Source organism: Diplotaxodon limnothrissa, linkage group LG1 (assembly GCF_057381915.1).
Source record: "Diplotaxodon limnothrissa isolate DT_005_m linkage group LG1, D_limnothrissa_male_GT1.1, whole genome shotgun sequence".
NCBI lineage: Eukaryota > Metazoa > Chordata > Actinopteri > Cichliformes > Cichlidae > Diplotaxodon > Diplotaxodon limnothrissa.
The window spans coordinates 29,576,893-29,592,367 of record NC_140596.1 but is presented as its reverse complement, the minus strand read 5'-3'; the positions used below and the strand labels follow the sequence as shown (position 1 = coordinate 29,592,367).

At 44.4% G+C, this 15,475-nt stretch overlaps 1 protein-coding gene across 1 annotated transcript; it reads left to right on the top strand.

The window, feature by feature from the left end:
- Window positions 1-202: 202 nt before the first annotated feature.
- Window positions 203-1,738, top strand: LOC146639976 (E3 ubiquitin-protein ligase RNF128-like). The gene has a single exon (XM_085356939.1). The coding sequence runs from the start codon at window positions 418-420 to the stop codon at window positions 1,501-1,503; it is 1,086 nt and encodes a 361-aa protein (XP_085213065.1). The 5' UTR covers window positions 203-417; the 3' UTR covers window positions 1,504-1,738.
- Window positions 1,739-15,475: the final 13,737 nt, after the last annotated feature.

The window sequence follows — 15,475 nt, the reverse complement described above, 5'->3', positions numbered from 1 at the left end:
GCAGTTTTTACAGCTGTCACAGTCCTGCCTTATGAAAGTCTTCTTATCATTTGCTTATCATGTCTTTCCTTCTCGAATGCTGTTCCTTGGCTCTGGAAACAACATAGGTCTGTGCGTTTTGTGTACTTCAACTTGTTGAATAGCAACACCCTGCCCTCAGCGGGGAGTGTTCAGTGTTCAAGGTTCAGGAAGATAACGAGAGGTGAGTGGCTGACGCGTAGCTTGTTTTATGTTACCAAAGGCTCGTATCATATTACCGAAGACAGCAGGCTTGGTGAAACTATCGCCGGATTGAGACTGCTGAGACTTGAACAGACCAGGAACTGGGAGTTTTTTTCTTTTTTTGAAAAAGAAGTTTTGAAGAGGCTAAATAAGCCTGAGTAAGAGGACTTCCTCTTGTTCAAGAACAGTGTTACCATGGGTAAGAAGACACAACCACCTCTGCTGCTTTTGCTGTTTTTGTCAGGGCTTGTTCACTGTTCAGCTACCTTTGTATTTTGGACTGCCAACGTGGAAATAAGCTTTGTGAACAGCTACAATGAGACTGAGGAGAAATATTGTGAGTGTGGGTTGTATGGCCGTAACTCTCTGAGGAAAAGAGCTTTTGGCATCGTTACGCTTCCCGTGGGAGACCCCAAAGGCTGTGGCCCAGATCCTGTGTACGACCGCAATGAAACCTTACCACCGTGGATAGCCCTGGTGAAGAGGGGCAACTGCACCTTCGGTGAGAAGATCAATGCTGCCAAACGCCTCGGAGCAGCTGCTGTTGTTGTGTATAATGTGGACGGCAGTGGAAACAGCACTACACACATGGCACACTCAGATGCAGACGAAATTGTGGCGATCATGATTGGTAACACTCAGGGCATGGAGATTGTCAGGTTGGTGAAAAACGGGATTGATGTTCAAATGATAATTAGTGAAGGCGTGGCTCACGGACCCTGGATGGACACATACTGGCTTTACTTTCTGTCCATTGCCTTTTTCATTGTAACCGCAGCCTCCATCGCCTACTTTGTGTTCATCTCCGCAAACCGTCTCTACAATATGAGCATGAGCAAGCGCAATGAGAAGCGACTGAAATCCAAGGCGAAGAAGGCAATTAAGCGTTTGCAGGTACGCACGCTCAAGAGAGGGGACGAGGAGACCAGTTCGGACTCCTCGATGTGTGCCGTTTGTATCGAATCCTACAAGGTAGGCGATGTGGTGACCGTGCTGACGTGTGATCACATCTTCCACAAAACCTGCATCGAGCCCTGGCTGCTGGAGAGGCGAACCTGCCCTATGTGTAAGTGCGACATCTTGAAGGCCCTGGGCGTTGAGGACGACAGAAAAGAGAGCTTCTCTTCTGAGTCACCGCCAGATGTCACCGTGATCACAGTGACAGGAGACGCCCTGTATGAAGTCCCACTGACTGACCCAGGGAGCCTCGACCCAGAGAGACAGCAGCATCGCTATGACAACAGGGCCTTCGAGGAAGACTCAGAGGCTGCGAGGGGATGAGCAGCAGCAGTGGAAACAAAACAAAGCACAAATCAGGACACAGTTAAATTTCCTATTTAAAAGAGATATTTTTCTGGCACACAGTGATCCAGTGGAATCAAAGTTTAATCTATCAACAGAGGAGACAATGTTCATCTTGCAATGTGGACATGTTAAAATGATTTAAAAAAGAATCCAAGGATTTAAAATGTCAACGAATGTGTGTCATTAACTTAAATGTCAGTGCTTCTTCTTTGTTTTCATAAATCCGCAGCTCATTAGAATAGAATTGAGCAGTCGTGGAGCGACACCAATGTCAGATAGCTGTTTTGCATAGGCACAAAGCAGTTGATGTTGGTTAGGAAGGAATATAAATATCAGAAAGTGGGGCCAAATTTCTTCCAATAAAAGGCTCAATATTGGGCTGCTCGCAGTAATATACACCAAACGTTTCTTTTTCCTTTAAACTGAAATACAAATGTATTTCTCATAATCCACTTTGTCCTAATCACTGTCCTTTCTTTTTCTGAGTGTTTTTTTTACCATTTGCATCTGGGTTGTCATTCTGGATTTGCAAACACACCCTCATAAACACGCCTTTGTCTGGAAACACTGCATGCCATGCATTTCTCGGGCATGAGTAAATAATACACCTGAGGGCCAGAGGCTCATAGCATGACAGTGTGCTGAAGAAAGGATTTTCATGTTCAGTCAGATCACAACCAGAAGTGAAATGTAATGCAGTCATGTTGTAATAGACATATCTACCTATCTCTCTCTATATATATCTATATATATGTATAAAACAGGCATCTGCAGTGTAGATAATTTTCTTCCCATATGTTTTCTTGGCTGCTGGACGGGGGAATTACTGTGTAATTATCGTGAAATTATTATGTGTACTATCTTTTTAAGTAATACACTGAGACTGGCTTATCACTCAATCAACTTTATGTGTTAATATAAAGGTAACACACTATGGAAAGTACAGCTGATTTTCATTTGCAGACATAAACTGTTATTGATGAACATGTCTTCCAGGTTTTGCCCGTGCTCTACCTCTGATCTATCACACGGTTAAATATAGGAACGTGTTTGAGATTCTTCCACGATCCAAAGTGTGTCCCTCCATAAAGGATAAAGCTAAAGAATTGTTTCACTTCTTTGTTTTCTGGTGGGATGTGCCGATCATGGTACTAAAAAGATTTTATATCGAATCATTTTCACGGCTGTTTTACAGATTCCAGGAGTCTTAAATTGCACTGTAAAAAAACGAATATTACTTTCTGTATTAAATCACATTGATGCTTTTTAGAACGAAATAAATCCCTCAAAATGAGGCCAACTTAACGAGGACACATACTTGTGAAGTGGTGTTTGTTTGCGTGTGTGTGTTTTGCGGGATATATATACGAACATGAACATGAACGTGAAAAGTATGGTAAAGGAACCTCTCACTTTCAGAGATGTGTCTCTACAGAGATAACTGTAGGAGAGAAGTGAAATTGTAATTACTCCTGCGTAGGTGGGAGCTGATACACACATACACACCTTAAGCTTCAGTGGGATAATCATCATACCACATAAGTATACGGGCTTGAACGAACAAGCCGAGCAAGCTCGACTACTCCTCAGGTGATCACATTTCCTGAGTTGGAAAAATCCAAACATGGAAACAAAACGGAGGCTCTGGGATGATGTGTCATATTTTTTTGCTCAAAACAAACAACATGCTGATAATCAGTCTGTTTAGCTAATAAATAACGTTAATAGGCTATCAAAATGGATCCAAAGTAGCATACTTAATACTGTATTACAAGCTAAATAGTTGCACAAATACATTTAAAAAAATGCTGTATTTGCTCCATTAATGAAAATGCTTTCACTGTCAGTGGTTTGGAGCCTGAGTGAGCCGAGGTCCAGTACACTCAGCAGCACGAGCTCTTTCTGTTTAGCAGAGATTCCCAAGCATTTGGTTTTGTTTTCGATTGAATTCCAGTAATGACCGCGTGTGACACCTGATGAAACTCAGTCAGTCAGCCTTATAACTTTACCACAGACCGTGGCCTCTGTGTGGCTGTGAATAAGGTTGAGCCAAATAGTACGTGTTTGGTTTTTTTTCCTTTTCAAATTGCTTGATTTTAGAACCCAGAGGTATCCGATAGTTGGCAATAAAGCAAAATCAGAAAGATATAATCATGAATTTGAGTTCCCGTGCATTCTTGAGCTTGTTGCTTGCTTTGCGTTTATTTTCTTGATTTCAAATGTTATGTTTTAGTTTTCTTTTTAAATATTCTGTGCCTCTGGGCTTTGCCTTGTTTTGTAGTCCTTATAATCAGAGGCTACACTAACCTAAACAGCAGTGAGTAATTAGTCCTTGGTGCTCATATTTTTCAGGCACGCAAGCAGCATCTGTTTATGTCATACTTTTAACTTGCAAGGGTCAAAGTGCGCATTGTAAAACTAGCTTATAACACACCCTTATAAAAAATCGAATACAAAAACTAAAATGAGCTTTAACGTCTATCTGTTTTATTATATTGTCAGAGAGTGTCAGAATTTCCGTGAGTTGACCAAAGAATTGATTGATTTGTCCCAAGAGGAGTTTTTAAAAAAGATCAATGTAAGAGTGGGGTCAAGTTGTGCAAGGTAGGCATGGTTAGAAGTGCAGAGACTAAAGCAGCGATACTAACAGGGCATGAGCCAAGGGCAAACGTTTTCGGTGAAAGTCCTGCAGTCCTAAGCCCAGAGGGTGAGCTGAGTGTTTCCTCACATGGCGCTCCCTCTCCCCTTGGAGGGCAGTGTGTGCTGGATTTCAGGCCAGTGCTGTGAGCTCAGCTTTCATAGGTCAGATGGTTATAGTGGTATAACAGCATGACAGAGAATCAATACTGAACTAACTGGCCATGTTGGGAACAACTGGCTGGCTTTGGGTTAGAGGCATGATCTGCTCAGCGGCGGTGCTCTTCTGATTTATTGTAGTTGTTCTGAGAAAATTGAGTCAGAAGGTTTTCATTTAATGGCACACTAGTCGGTGGCTGTACCCTGGTACCACACTTGACCTTCAGTTCCAGATAAGAATCAAACAATGGAATTAACTACCGTAGTGGCCTGATAGCGTTATCTTCTCCTGTGCAGCCTAATCACAGTAAACATCTCATGTTTTTCTATGGCACCAAGTACACTTGGCTGGAGGCCTGCAGCTGGACGAGACAGTGGAAGGTGTTCGGGCCTGCTGTTTGTCGCAATTAAACAAGAACACACTGCTCTATGTTCAGGCATGTATACAATGCTTGTCTGTAAGGATCGTTCTGCAGCACCACCTGGTGGACACAGTAAATGCTTGCAGTGACTTTAAATTGCCTTCCAGAGAAGGTAAAACTGCATGGTTCCACCCTTTCATATTTGATCTTCAGGTACTTCAGGACAATTTCCTGCTTGAGTGGAACATACAGAGTAATAAATCCTTTCATAATGAAATACAGCACTTACTTGGCAGTGTGCTTTAATGGCCCAGTTGAGGAGTTCTGCTTGTCCACTTATTGAGGCATTGATATTCCAAACACACACACATACACACAAGTTCAAACGCTAGGATTTTGGATTGACCTTAAACTAGATCGATCTATCCATCTATCCATCTATGAAGCTTCAGTGGAGCAAAAGAAAGTCTCTTTAATCGAATTACAGTACTTGGTGCTTCTCCATGGCTCTCTTGTCCCAGACTGTCTGAGTAATTATCTTAACGAACAAGAGAAATTCAATTATAAAAGCGCACTAAGAAACAAATGAATCAATTTAGCGAGGGAAGTACAACATAAAACATTTCTTATGTTGTGCTTACACAGACAAATAAATCACAAAGCCCCCTTCTTCACATCTCACTGGCTCCGTGATGAAGTGAAAATATTGAGAATGCTAGTCACAGCTCTTCTCTGCAGGTTTATGTTCAAAGTATTAAGAAGACTCAGACTCTTCTGTTCAATAAAACCTACTTGATATTTTACTGGTGACTGATGTGGCTCATGTCTGGCTACTTATCGTGTTGTGCATATATCTATACTCCCCAGCCCAGCAGCACTGTTTCAGGTTTGTGCAGGTGTGAGTTGTAGCTGCCGCTCGATGTTGTCTGGCTTTCCTTCCTCTTGTTGTCCCTCTGGTAGATCAGATAGTGCTGACTGCGCCCGACTAAACAAATCCAATGCTGTGGCATTGTTACTTCTCTGACATGTCCTTCCTGTCCGACATGTCGGCTGGCTCGCCATTAGTCGCTCTCTTTCCTGCTCGCAGCAAAAGGGCAGACATGCAAGGTCAAAGGAAGAGAGATCACGTGTGGCTAGGAAACATTTCTTTCCCTCTGACTCAACGGAAGAAAGCAATGTCACACCATTTTTACACCAGGAACAAACAACTCATCTGATCTATGGATTGCATCAGTCTTTTAAGTTTTGACTTTGAATTATCATTTTACCTGTTCAGTCTGGTTCAGTGTTGAAAGACTGAAGGGACCGCAAGCCTGCCATCTAGTGGAGAAATATTAATCCAACATTGTATTCACTATCTGAGAAATCAGGGGAATCTTTGTCATTCATTAGATTCTGGAGAAGCTGTGCTTTTTGATTTCTTGATATATGTGTTAATGCATTATGATTGTTAATTAAGACAGTGCGCAGAAATTTAAAAGCACTAATACAAACATTTGTCAGGTCCACCTTTTATAGCTGCAAAATTAAGTATGATTGCAACTCTTTAAATACTAAAAATGCGTCAGGGTTTACATGCTCGCTTAACAAGCAAAAGATCCCCAGTTCAATCCTGGGAGGAGACACACATCCCTTCGGGGATGCATCAGGAAGGGTATCCGGCATAAAAACTCAAACATGCGAACGGCGACCTCCTGTGAATAAGGGAGCGGCCGAAAGTAGCTTCCTCTTCTTCCACCGTGTGAATTTGAAGAATTAACAGCTTTGATGTTATTACAGATATGTCTGCATATGTATTGCGTTGCAAAGTTAACATGCTAAGCAGCTCCTCCAGCAGAGCTTCGTGCAGGCTGAAGCATTATCTGGTGGAAGATTTAAACATCTGCTGCTCTGACGGGAATGTGCTGCACAAATTTACAAAAGTCACTCACGGAAAAAGTAGTTCTTCCTAGCATGTGTGCATGCTTCTGCAAAACATCTGTGACCCCACCTAGTGTAAGGGATTCTACTTATTGCACCCTGAAAATGGGAATTTCTGTTTTTCCTAGACCTTTGTAACAGCTTCCACACTACCAAATGCATGTATAGCAGATTGAAGCTGCTACAGTTGAATAAACTTTATCATGGGTCTTTAAAATTCCACCATGCAGTGTGGGATCTGGTGATGGTTTGGTCTTCTTTTCTCTTCTGCATATTCCAAAAACAAAATCCCGCCACCAGTTGTTCATGTTATTACCAGAGTGCCACCCATCACACATCTACAGCACAATTGCGCACGCAAGACAAAGGGGAGAGAAACAGAAAGACAGATAAAAAGGGATGGTCTGCGTGCCCTCAGAGAAACCAGCGTTTAAATTAGAAAAGGGCTGGATGGGCCTGGGCCCCCTTTCCCTGGTGGGTCGCGGAGTATGGGGGTGCCTACTGGGGTCAGCGGGGGAGCTGGCCCCAGGTAGGGGTCACTTGCCCCTCCCTTCCTTCCCTCCCCATCTCCAGCTGCCTCCCTCTTCCCGCTCCACCACAACCACCCACACATGCAGGACCTTGGAGTAGGGGTATGTCACCAGGGTGCAGAGGAGGCCCCCCCCCCCCCGGTCCCCTTCTGGCTGCCTCTGCCTCAATTTTATCCCACAACTTGGACATTCACATTACTCACACTCTCATTACACATACATATAGGATCTTGGGGGTGGGCACGATACACGGAATCCAAATCACCATCAGGGTGTATACCTCACCCCTGGCGTCGTTACCCACCTCTCAATGTTAAATACACATAGACATTGAGGGCCAGCAGGAGGGACCATGCGCTTACCTGCTGCTCTCTGGCAGGTAGCTCCATGCCCTCCTGGGTTTTAAATGCACCTTAGAACACACATGCATCAACACTACAATGAGCGGGTGGAGGGAGGTTTGGAGTCTTCTCTCACCCCCATTCTCTGCGACCTGCTGGAGCGGGGGGCTAGGACTAGGAGGAGGAGTTGGCCGTCCGACTGCGGTCTGGAGTGTGGGGCCTCCCTGCTGCTGCGGAGTCGGAGCGGTCTGCCTCCCCCCACCGCAGGGAAAAGGGTAACACCACCTGGGTCTGGGGGCAGTTCCCCCCCTCCAGGGGCAAGGGTACCTAGACCCGGTTTGTAGAGTACGCTTGGGGAGTGTGATCGTGTGTACAGCGTCTCTTTATGTCTGTCTCCACGTTGGTTGAGTGTGGAGTAAGTGTATATGAGAGCATGAGGGTGGGAATGGATGTTTGTATCTGTGTGTGCCTGTATTTCTGTGTCTATATGTCAGGTTGGGTATCAGACGCCACCTCTCTGGGGACATCTTAGGCCCTCCAAGGTTTGGAGGCCTATCTCCCCCTACCACCACTTCCCCTGCCAGTGGCGGACCCCCTCAGACATCGGTGCGTTGGAGGTTCTTTGTGTCCGGGGATGGGCGTCCAGGTACACACCGGCTCACTCCTTGGCAGCCGCTTATCGGGGCCTGGAGCCTGGGGCTCGCTCGGGCCACTTCGGAGGTGGGGTGCCCCCGGCCTCTCGGCCTGGGGCTCGGTCACTCAGGCACGGCTGGCTGCCGGCGGAGCTCACGGGCGCGTCACTGCAACTCCCCCTGGTTTCTGCTCCGCGGCTGCTGAGTGAGCCCTCATCTGGGACTCTCCTCAGCTCTTTCTGGGACAGTGGCGCGGCTGCCCCTCTGTTGGTCTTCCTTGGTCTCTTGTGTTCTGGGGGTCTCTGGATGTCTGGAGTTTTGATCTCCTCCATACCTGCTTCATGCCCTGGAGGACGGGGCTGTGGCCCCCCCACACCCTCTAGCAGATCATTACATGAAGGAACCTTTTTAAAAAACAAAAAACAAGCGCGTCCATGCTCACAGGTGTACACACGGGTGATCACACCCACAAACTACACCCTTTTTGGCTCCTACCTCAAAGCACACTGTGTTCTGTTGATCTTATGTGCTGCACAATAATGTTTAATATTTAGTATTTACTGTCATATTCCCATATATCATTGTGATGTTGTTTATTCTATTACTCTTGTTCTCTTCTGCTTGTTTTCTTTTTTCTTTCTCAGCAGGTGACCCAGGTGATTGATATATGCATTTTCTTTTCTTTTTTTCTTCTTTTTTTTCTTTTTCTGCTCATTCTGTTGGTTTTTGGTTTTTGCCCTTCTGCCCCGTCCCTCTTCTCAGCTGTTTCTCTTTCCCTCTTTCTTTCTCCCCTTCTTTCCCCCAGTCAAGTCTGTCCCATATTCAGTAAGTGAAAATAAAATAAACAATAAAAGGTGAATCAAATGGACCATTATGGCAAGGCTGGGATGGTCAGTTTGGTAAAGTAAATCCGTTGGGCATCTTTCTTTGCCTTTAGACAACAATTCTGATGGCAAAAGAGCCAAACGGGACAGGCAAAAAAGAAAAAAAAATAAAAGAAAAAAAAATTAGAAAAGGGCTGAGAAACACGTCTGCATTCACAATCAGCCTCTGTCTCCAAAGCTTAAGTGACCGCTTAACACTGAGCTCACACCTGTCTGGATACGGGCCGCGTACTCATCGTATCAATTGGCCCGGGGTGAATCAAGCATCCGCAAATCCTATGTGGTTTGCCCATCAATAGTTGTATTTGTAAATACTTCATGAAAATGATTTGTCAGCAGTCTTCGACCTCGGTGATTGGGCCGCGCACCATCACTTGCTGGAAAAATATCCTCTTGTCTCCCTCTTAATGTTGATGTCCCGAGGCAAGGATTCAACTGACGTTTCCTCTTGAAGAAACTGCCACTCAGCACAGTTTGACAACACGAATCAATGATCAGGCCGCTTTTCATCAGCTGCTGCCATTTTGTGTAATTTTATGTATGCGCGTCTTACTGGAGGCTAACTCTTCAGAAATGTCAATAGCTTGTGAAAGCGGGAATGTGCTTCTATGGGCAGATACATGCGCCTGTGCGCCGGGCTCCTTGCAAGTGGTCCATCAATCCACTCTGATTAACTCCTCGTGTGTCCTGTTGCCCGTGGCGTTTAACTAATGACCCATTTGCTTAATTGCAAAGAGTAAGCAGGACAAAGAGAAATGCAAAAGAGCCTTTACTTTGGGATTGATGGGAGGGGCAGGATGTTTGATTTGGATTTGGGAGTAAGGGAAAATGCATATGAGACTTAGGGAAAAGCTAAAGTAATGCCATTAAACAAAGAACTGGTATGTGCAAGTCTTGTGGTGCTAGTGTTAAGCGGGCGCTGTTTTGCTGTGCTGCTTGTCTTGTTGTGATAGCAAGGTATTATACTGAGTGTGTGTCTCTGTGTGAGCCTCCATCCATTGTTGAGTTTCCATATGTAGCACAACAGAAACTTCAGGTTCTTCTCTGTTTTTTTTTCTTCCTGCCATGCGCTGTCCCCAAACACAGCACACACTGTCAACAGTCACCCGTTCACTCTGACCATCTGTTACAGGCCTGCCTGGGCTTCCCTCAACAGTTTGTCCACAAGCTGTGGCTGCCATTTGGTTCACCAATAAAAGTCACTGGAAGAGGGTTGTCCCAATTTTTAAATGCTAAGGGTCATTGCTTGGACATGGCTCAATTTCAGTTGGATTTTGCAAGAGATGTTTGATGAAATGAGAGCAAATCTGACTCACAAGAAGTGATGTTTATCCTTTCCTTATCATGGAGATAAAAAAGGATAAACTCTATTTCATTGTTAGTGTGATACAGCCTTCTACTCTGTTTTCCAGTTCATCTGCATTCCCTGCTGCCTGTGTGCTCTGTGTCCACCATGTGTCTCTTACAGCAACACGAGGCTCTTCTCCATTTATATTCATGCAAAGTCTCCATGCCAGTGTCTCTCTCTCTCTCTCTCTCTCTCTCTCTCTCTCTCTCTCTCTCTCTCTATATATATATATATATATATATATATATATATATATATATATATATATATATATATATATATATATAGGACCCCAAGGACCCCAAGAAGGGACCGGTCCCCTCCAACTACCGACCAATAACCTGCCTCAGTACTACATGGAAGCTCCTGTCAGGCATCATATCGGCTAAGATGAACAGGCACATGGGTCAATACATGAGCGGGACACAGAAAGGAATTGGCAAGAATACCAGAGGCGCAAAACACCAGCTACTGGTAGACAGAACAATCAGCCGAGACTGCAAGACCAGACTGACCAACCTGTGCACTGCCTGGATTGATTACAAGAAGGCCTATGACTCAATGCCCCACAGCTGGATACTGGAATGCCTAGAATTGTACAAGATCAATGGGACCCTAAGAGCCTTCATCAGGAACTCAATGGGGATGTGGCGTACAACACTAGAGGCCAACTCCAAGCCCATAGCACAAGTCACCATCAAGTGCGGGATCTACCAAGGAGATGCTCTGTCCCCACTGCTGTTCTGCATAGGCCTGAACCCCCTCAGTGAGATCATTAACAAGACTGGCTACGGATACCGACTACAGAACGGAGCAGTTGTCAGCCACCTCCTGTACATGGATGACATCAAGCTGTATGCCAAGAGTGAACGAGACATCGATTCACTGATCCACACTACCAGGCTATACAGCAATGACATTGGAATGTCGTTCGGACTGGAGAAGTGTAGTCGGATGGTAACAAAGAGAGGGAAGGTAGTCAGAACTGAGGGGATTGAACTACCAGAAGGCAACATTGCAGACATAGAGGACAGTTACAAGTACTTGGGGATCCCGCAGGCGAATGGGAACCATGAAGAGGCCGCTAGAAAAGCTGCAACCACCAAGTACCTGCAGAGGGTCAGGCAAGTCCTGAGGAGTCAGCTGAATGGTAAGAACAAGATCCGGGCCATCAACACGTACGCCCTGCCCGTGATCAGGTACCCTGCTGGGGTAATAGGCTGGCCAAAGGAGGAGATAGAAGCCACTGACATAAAGACAAGAAAGCTCCTTACCATGCATGGAGGGTTTCACCCCAAATCCAGCACCCTGAGGCTGTACGCTAAGCGGAAGGAAGGGGGCCGGGGACTGGTGAGTGTCAGCACCACAGTCCAGGATGAGACAACGAACATCCAAGAATACATTAGGAAGATGGCCCCAACTGACCGAGTGCTCAGTGAATACCTCAGGCAGCAGAAACCCAAGAAAGAGGAGGGAGACGAGGAACCATCATGGAAGGACAGGCCCCTGCACGGTATGTACCACCGGCAGATAGAGGAGGTGGCTGATATCCAGAAATCCTACCAGTGGCTGGACAAAGCTGGACTGAAAGACAGCACAGAGGCACTAATCATGGCAGCACAAGAACAAGCTCTGAGCACAAGATCCATAGAGGCTGGGGTCTATCACACCAGGCAAGACCCCAGGTGCAGGCTGTGTAAAGATGCCCCAGAGACAATCCAGCACATAACAGCAGGGTGCAAGATGCTAGCAGGCAAGGCATACATGGAACGCCATAACCAAGTGGCCGGCATAGTGTACAGGAACATCTGTGCCGAGTATAACCTGGAAGTCCCGAGGTCAAAATGGGAGATGCCCCCAAGGGTGGTGAAGAATGACCGAGCTAAGATCCTGTGGGACTTCCAGATACAGACGGACAAAATGGTGGTGGCTAACCAACCGGACATAGTGGTGGTAGACAAACAGAAGAAGATGGCCGTAGTGATCGATGTAGCAGTTCCGAATGACAGCAATATCAGGAAGAAGGAACACGAGAAGCTGGAGAAATACCAAGGGCTCAGAGAAGAGCTCGAGAGGATGTGGAGGGTGAAGGTAACGGTGGTCCCCGTGGTAATCGGAGCACTAGGTGCGGTGACTCCCAAGCTAGGCGAGTGGCTCCAGCAGATCCCGGGAACAACATCGGAGATCTCTGTCCAGAAGAGCGCAGTCCTGGGAACAGCTAAGATACTGCGCAGGACCCTCAAGCTCCCAGGCCTCTGGTAGAGGACCCGAGCTTGAAGGATAAACCGCCCGCAGGGGCGTGCTGGGTGTTTTTTTTTTTTATATATATATATATATATATATTTTTTTTTTTTTATTATTTATTTGCCTATGAGTAAGTTTGCTAATAATGCTGGTTGAACCCAAGAGTCAGCGTGCATGATTACATTGCTCCGCCCATCAAAAAGCTGCACCCGCGCAATTATATCGCCTATCGTCGGTTATTGGACGTTGTTGGTTGGAAAGATTTTACATATTGCCCAACGTTATTTGGAACTAGCTTGAACAAAAGTAGAAAAGTGTATTAAGTTCAAAGGCTGATGTGCCGAAGCCCAAATGAAATACTTTTATGAAAACGACTGCGCAGAATTGAGCTGTTTCTCCAGATTATTACAGCCTGCATCTAGTTTGAGTTGTCCACAATAGTTGACCTGACACACTGGGGAAAACGAGGGGGAAATGTGTTCCCTAAATGGTTGAGTTCCTGGCTGTTGGTAGGTGAAATTGATTGGAAACAGGGTGCTACTTCGAAAATCTTCTTGCATTTGCTTTGGTCACTAGCAGATTTCTGCGGTTGCCTGTAGATTTTATTGAAGATGCCGTTGTGCCTGCAAACTACTAACTATCTAACTACAAACCAAGTATCAATAAAACTTAATAAGAGCACAATGGAAAATGGAAACCAGGAATGTTTGCCTTCAAAGCATGCATTGAGCCTCAGCATCGCAGACAGCGCAACTTAAAGGACGAAAGCTCTACTTTGAAGGCAACAATGTCCTGTTTCCATTTTCACATTTCACTATCTCTCTGAAAGTAGTGGACAAGTGTTTGTAGACAATTTTGCATGCTCCACGAGCAACCGTGGGAACTTGCATGCGAACAACACCATGGCAGGGAGGTTTTTCATAACTGAACAGTGAATATGCATTTCTCCCCGGCAACTGATGGTTGCAAGGCCTGGGGTCCTTGCAACCATTGTCATATCCAAAATAGCAGACAGGTTAATGTCACATAGATAACGATCACGCATCTGCAAAGCCTTAGTATAACAAGCATGTGTTATCAGTCAAGTCTCACGTGTAAAAAATAGAAAAGATAAAAAACGACTGTTACTTCTTACAAACTTTTGACATAGAAAACCTGCAAAATAATTGCTTAAATCCAAATTTTTATTTCAATACTACACACAACTGGTCCTGGCTGGTGTGGATGAACCATGGTTGTTTTATGGGGTTGTTTCTTTAAAATGTTTCTGTTTCAAAAGCCCTTATCTTGTTTATGGAAACAACGTTATCATCATACTGCTTCCTTGTGACTGTTTGTGTGTTGCAATGCAGTTTTACAGACATTAGGACTCCATCAGATAAGTAGCAAGCAGAAAACGAAAGTCTGTGATATGATCCTAATTTTAAAATTTGGACAATGACTTCTTTTTCTGTCACGCTATTAAAAGAAACATTCACAGGATGACTTAAAAGTGTACCTGGTGCAAAGTGATTTAATTACTGTTTTAAGTTTTTATGCCAGCTAAAATAACAGAAGGCTATTAAAAGAAATAAATCAAAATATTTTTCATGGTGTATTTGGCATCTTGTAGTTTTCAAGACAAGAGGCACTGTTGTTGCTAGAGGAGAGTTGAAGGCTTTGTTCTGACTGTATGTGCAAGCACGAATTACATCCCTGTGAAGCTGCCTTTGTCCAAGCAGTGGGATAGCTGGCCTGTGGCTAAGCCAAGGCCTGAGCAGGGGGAGGGATGCAGAGCCGGAGCTGGGAAATGGATACGAGCCCCTAGCTTCAGGTAGGGTCATCTAGGACATCATGTGATGTTACATAAACAAAGAGGATCTTGGCCTCAGGCTGGAAAAGGATTGTTACACTGATGAGAGAGAAAGAGGGAATCACTTGGCAAAGTTTGCGTTCACCTTCTCCAAACCGCAGGCAAAGCTCTTTGTGAGAGTTTGCTGTGTGGTCTAGAAAGAGCTGGGATTTGTGGCTTAGGAGAAGCTGAGATGCAAACAAAAAAAAATTCTCCTGGTGTCAACATGTTCTCAAAATACATCATTCAGTGTTTGTGGCACATAAATTCTTCACAAATGAATAATAATGGTTAATAAGTCATGGTTTCAGTATTGTCCTCATCAGCAACAATTAAAACCAGCAAGAAATGTAGGTTTAAAAAAATAAACAAACAAAACTTTTGTAACTAGTATTTAGCTCTCTAATTCATCACAATAGTGCATTACTTATTTACTCTAAAATACTGGATATAATAATGACGTGTGAAGTAATAAGTTCATGATATTATCATGCGTAATTCAATATATATGCTTTGATCCTAAGTATGGATATAAATTAGATATTGTTTTAGTTATTGTAAGGAATTTGTAAAGCGTAGACTGTATCCAATAACAACTAATACTTTACAACAAGAAGAAAAATGTAACCTGTGTAATAATATAAATATAATTTAAACTCTAATTTATATACAAGTAAATATATGTGTGTATACATGACATAAATAGTGAGATATTTTCTGATGCTGAGTGGCTAAAATATGGAAGTAGAATATGGCAAAGTGCAGTTGATGAATATCGATAGCATGACAGAGCACAGACTAATTGAAAACTATTGCACACTGGACCCCACTGTGTGCATATGTGTATACATGTGTGAATTAATACATGGGGTTTAGTGCTGGTCTGACAGCAGCTGGAAGGAACAACCTTGCTATGATGTTTTTTAAGACGATAGAGGTGTCATGAACTAGCTGTGTGGAGGCAGATGAGGACCCAAACGCAAAACTCATGGAGACAGGAACTGAACTCAAAATCACTGCTTTATTGCAGGCCTTACAACGAAACAGAACTAAACTGGGA

Coding starts and splice junctions, on each gene's coding strand:
- LOC146639976 (XM_085356939.1), top strand. CDS start 418: ATGGGTAAGAAGACACAACCACCTCTGCTGCTTTTGCTGTTTTTGTCA.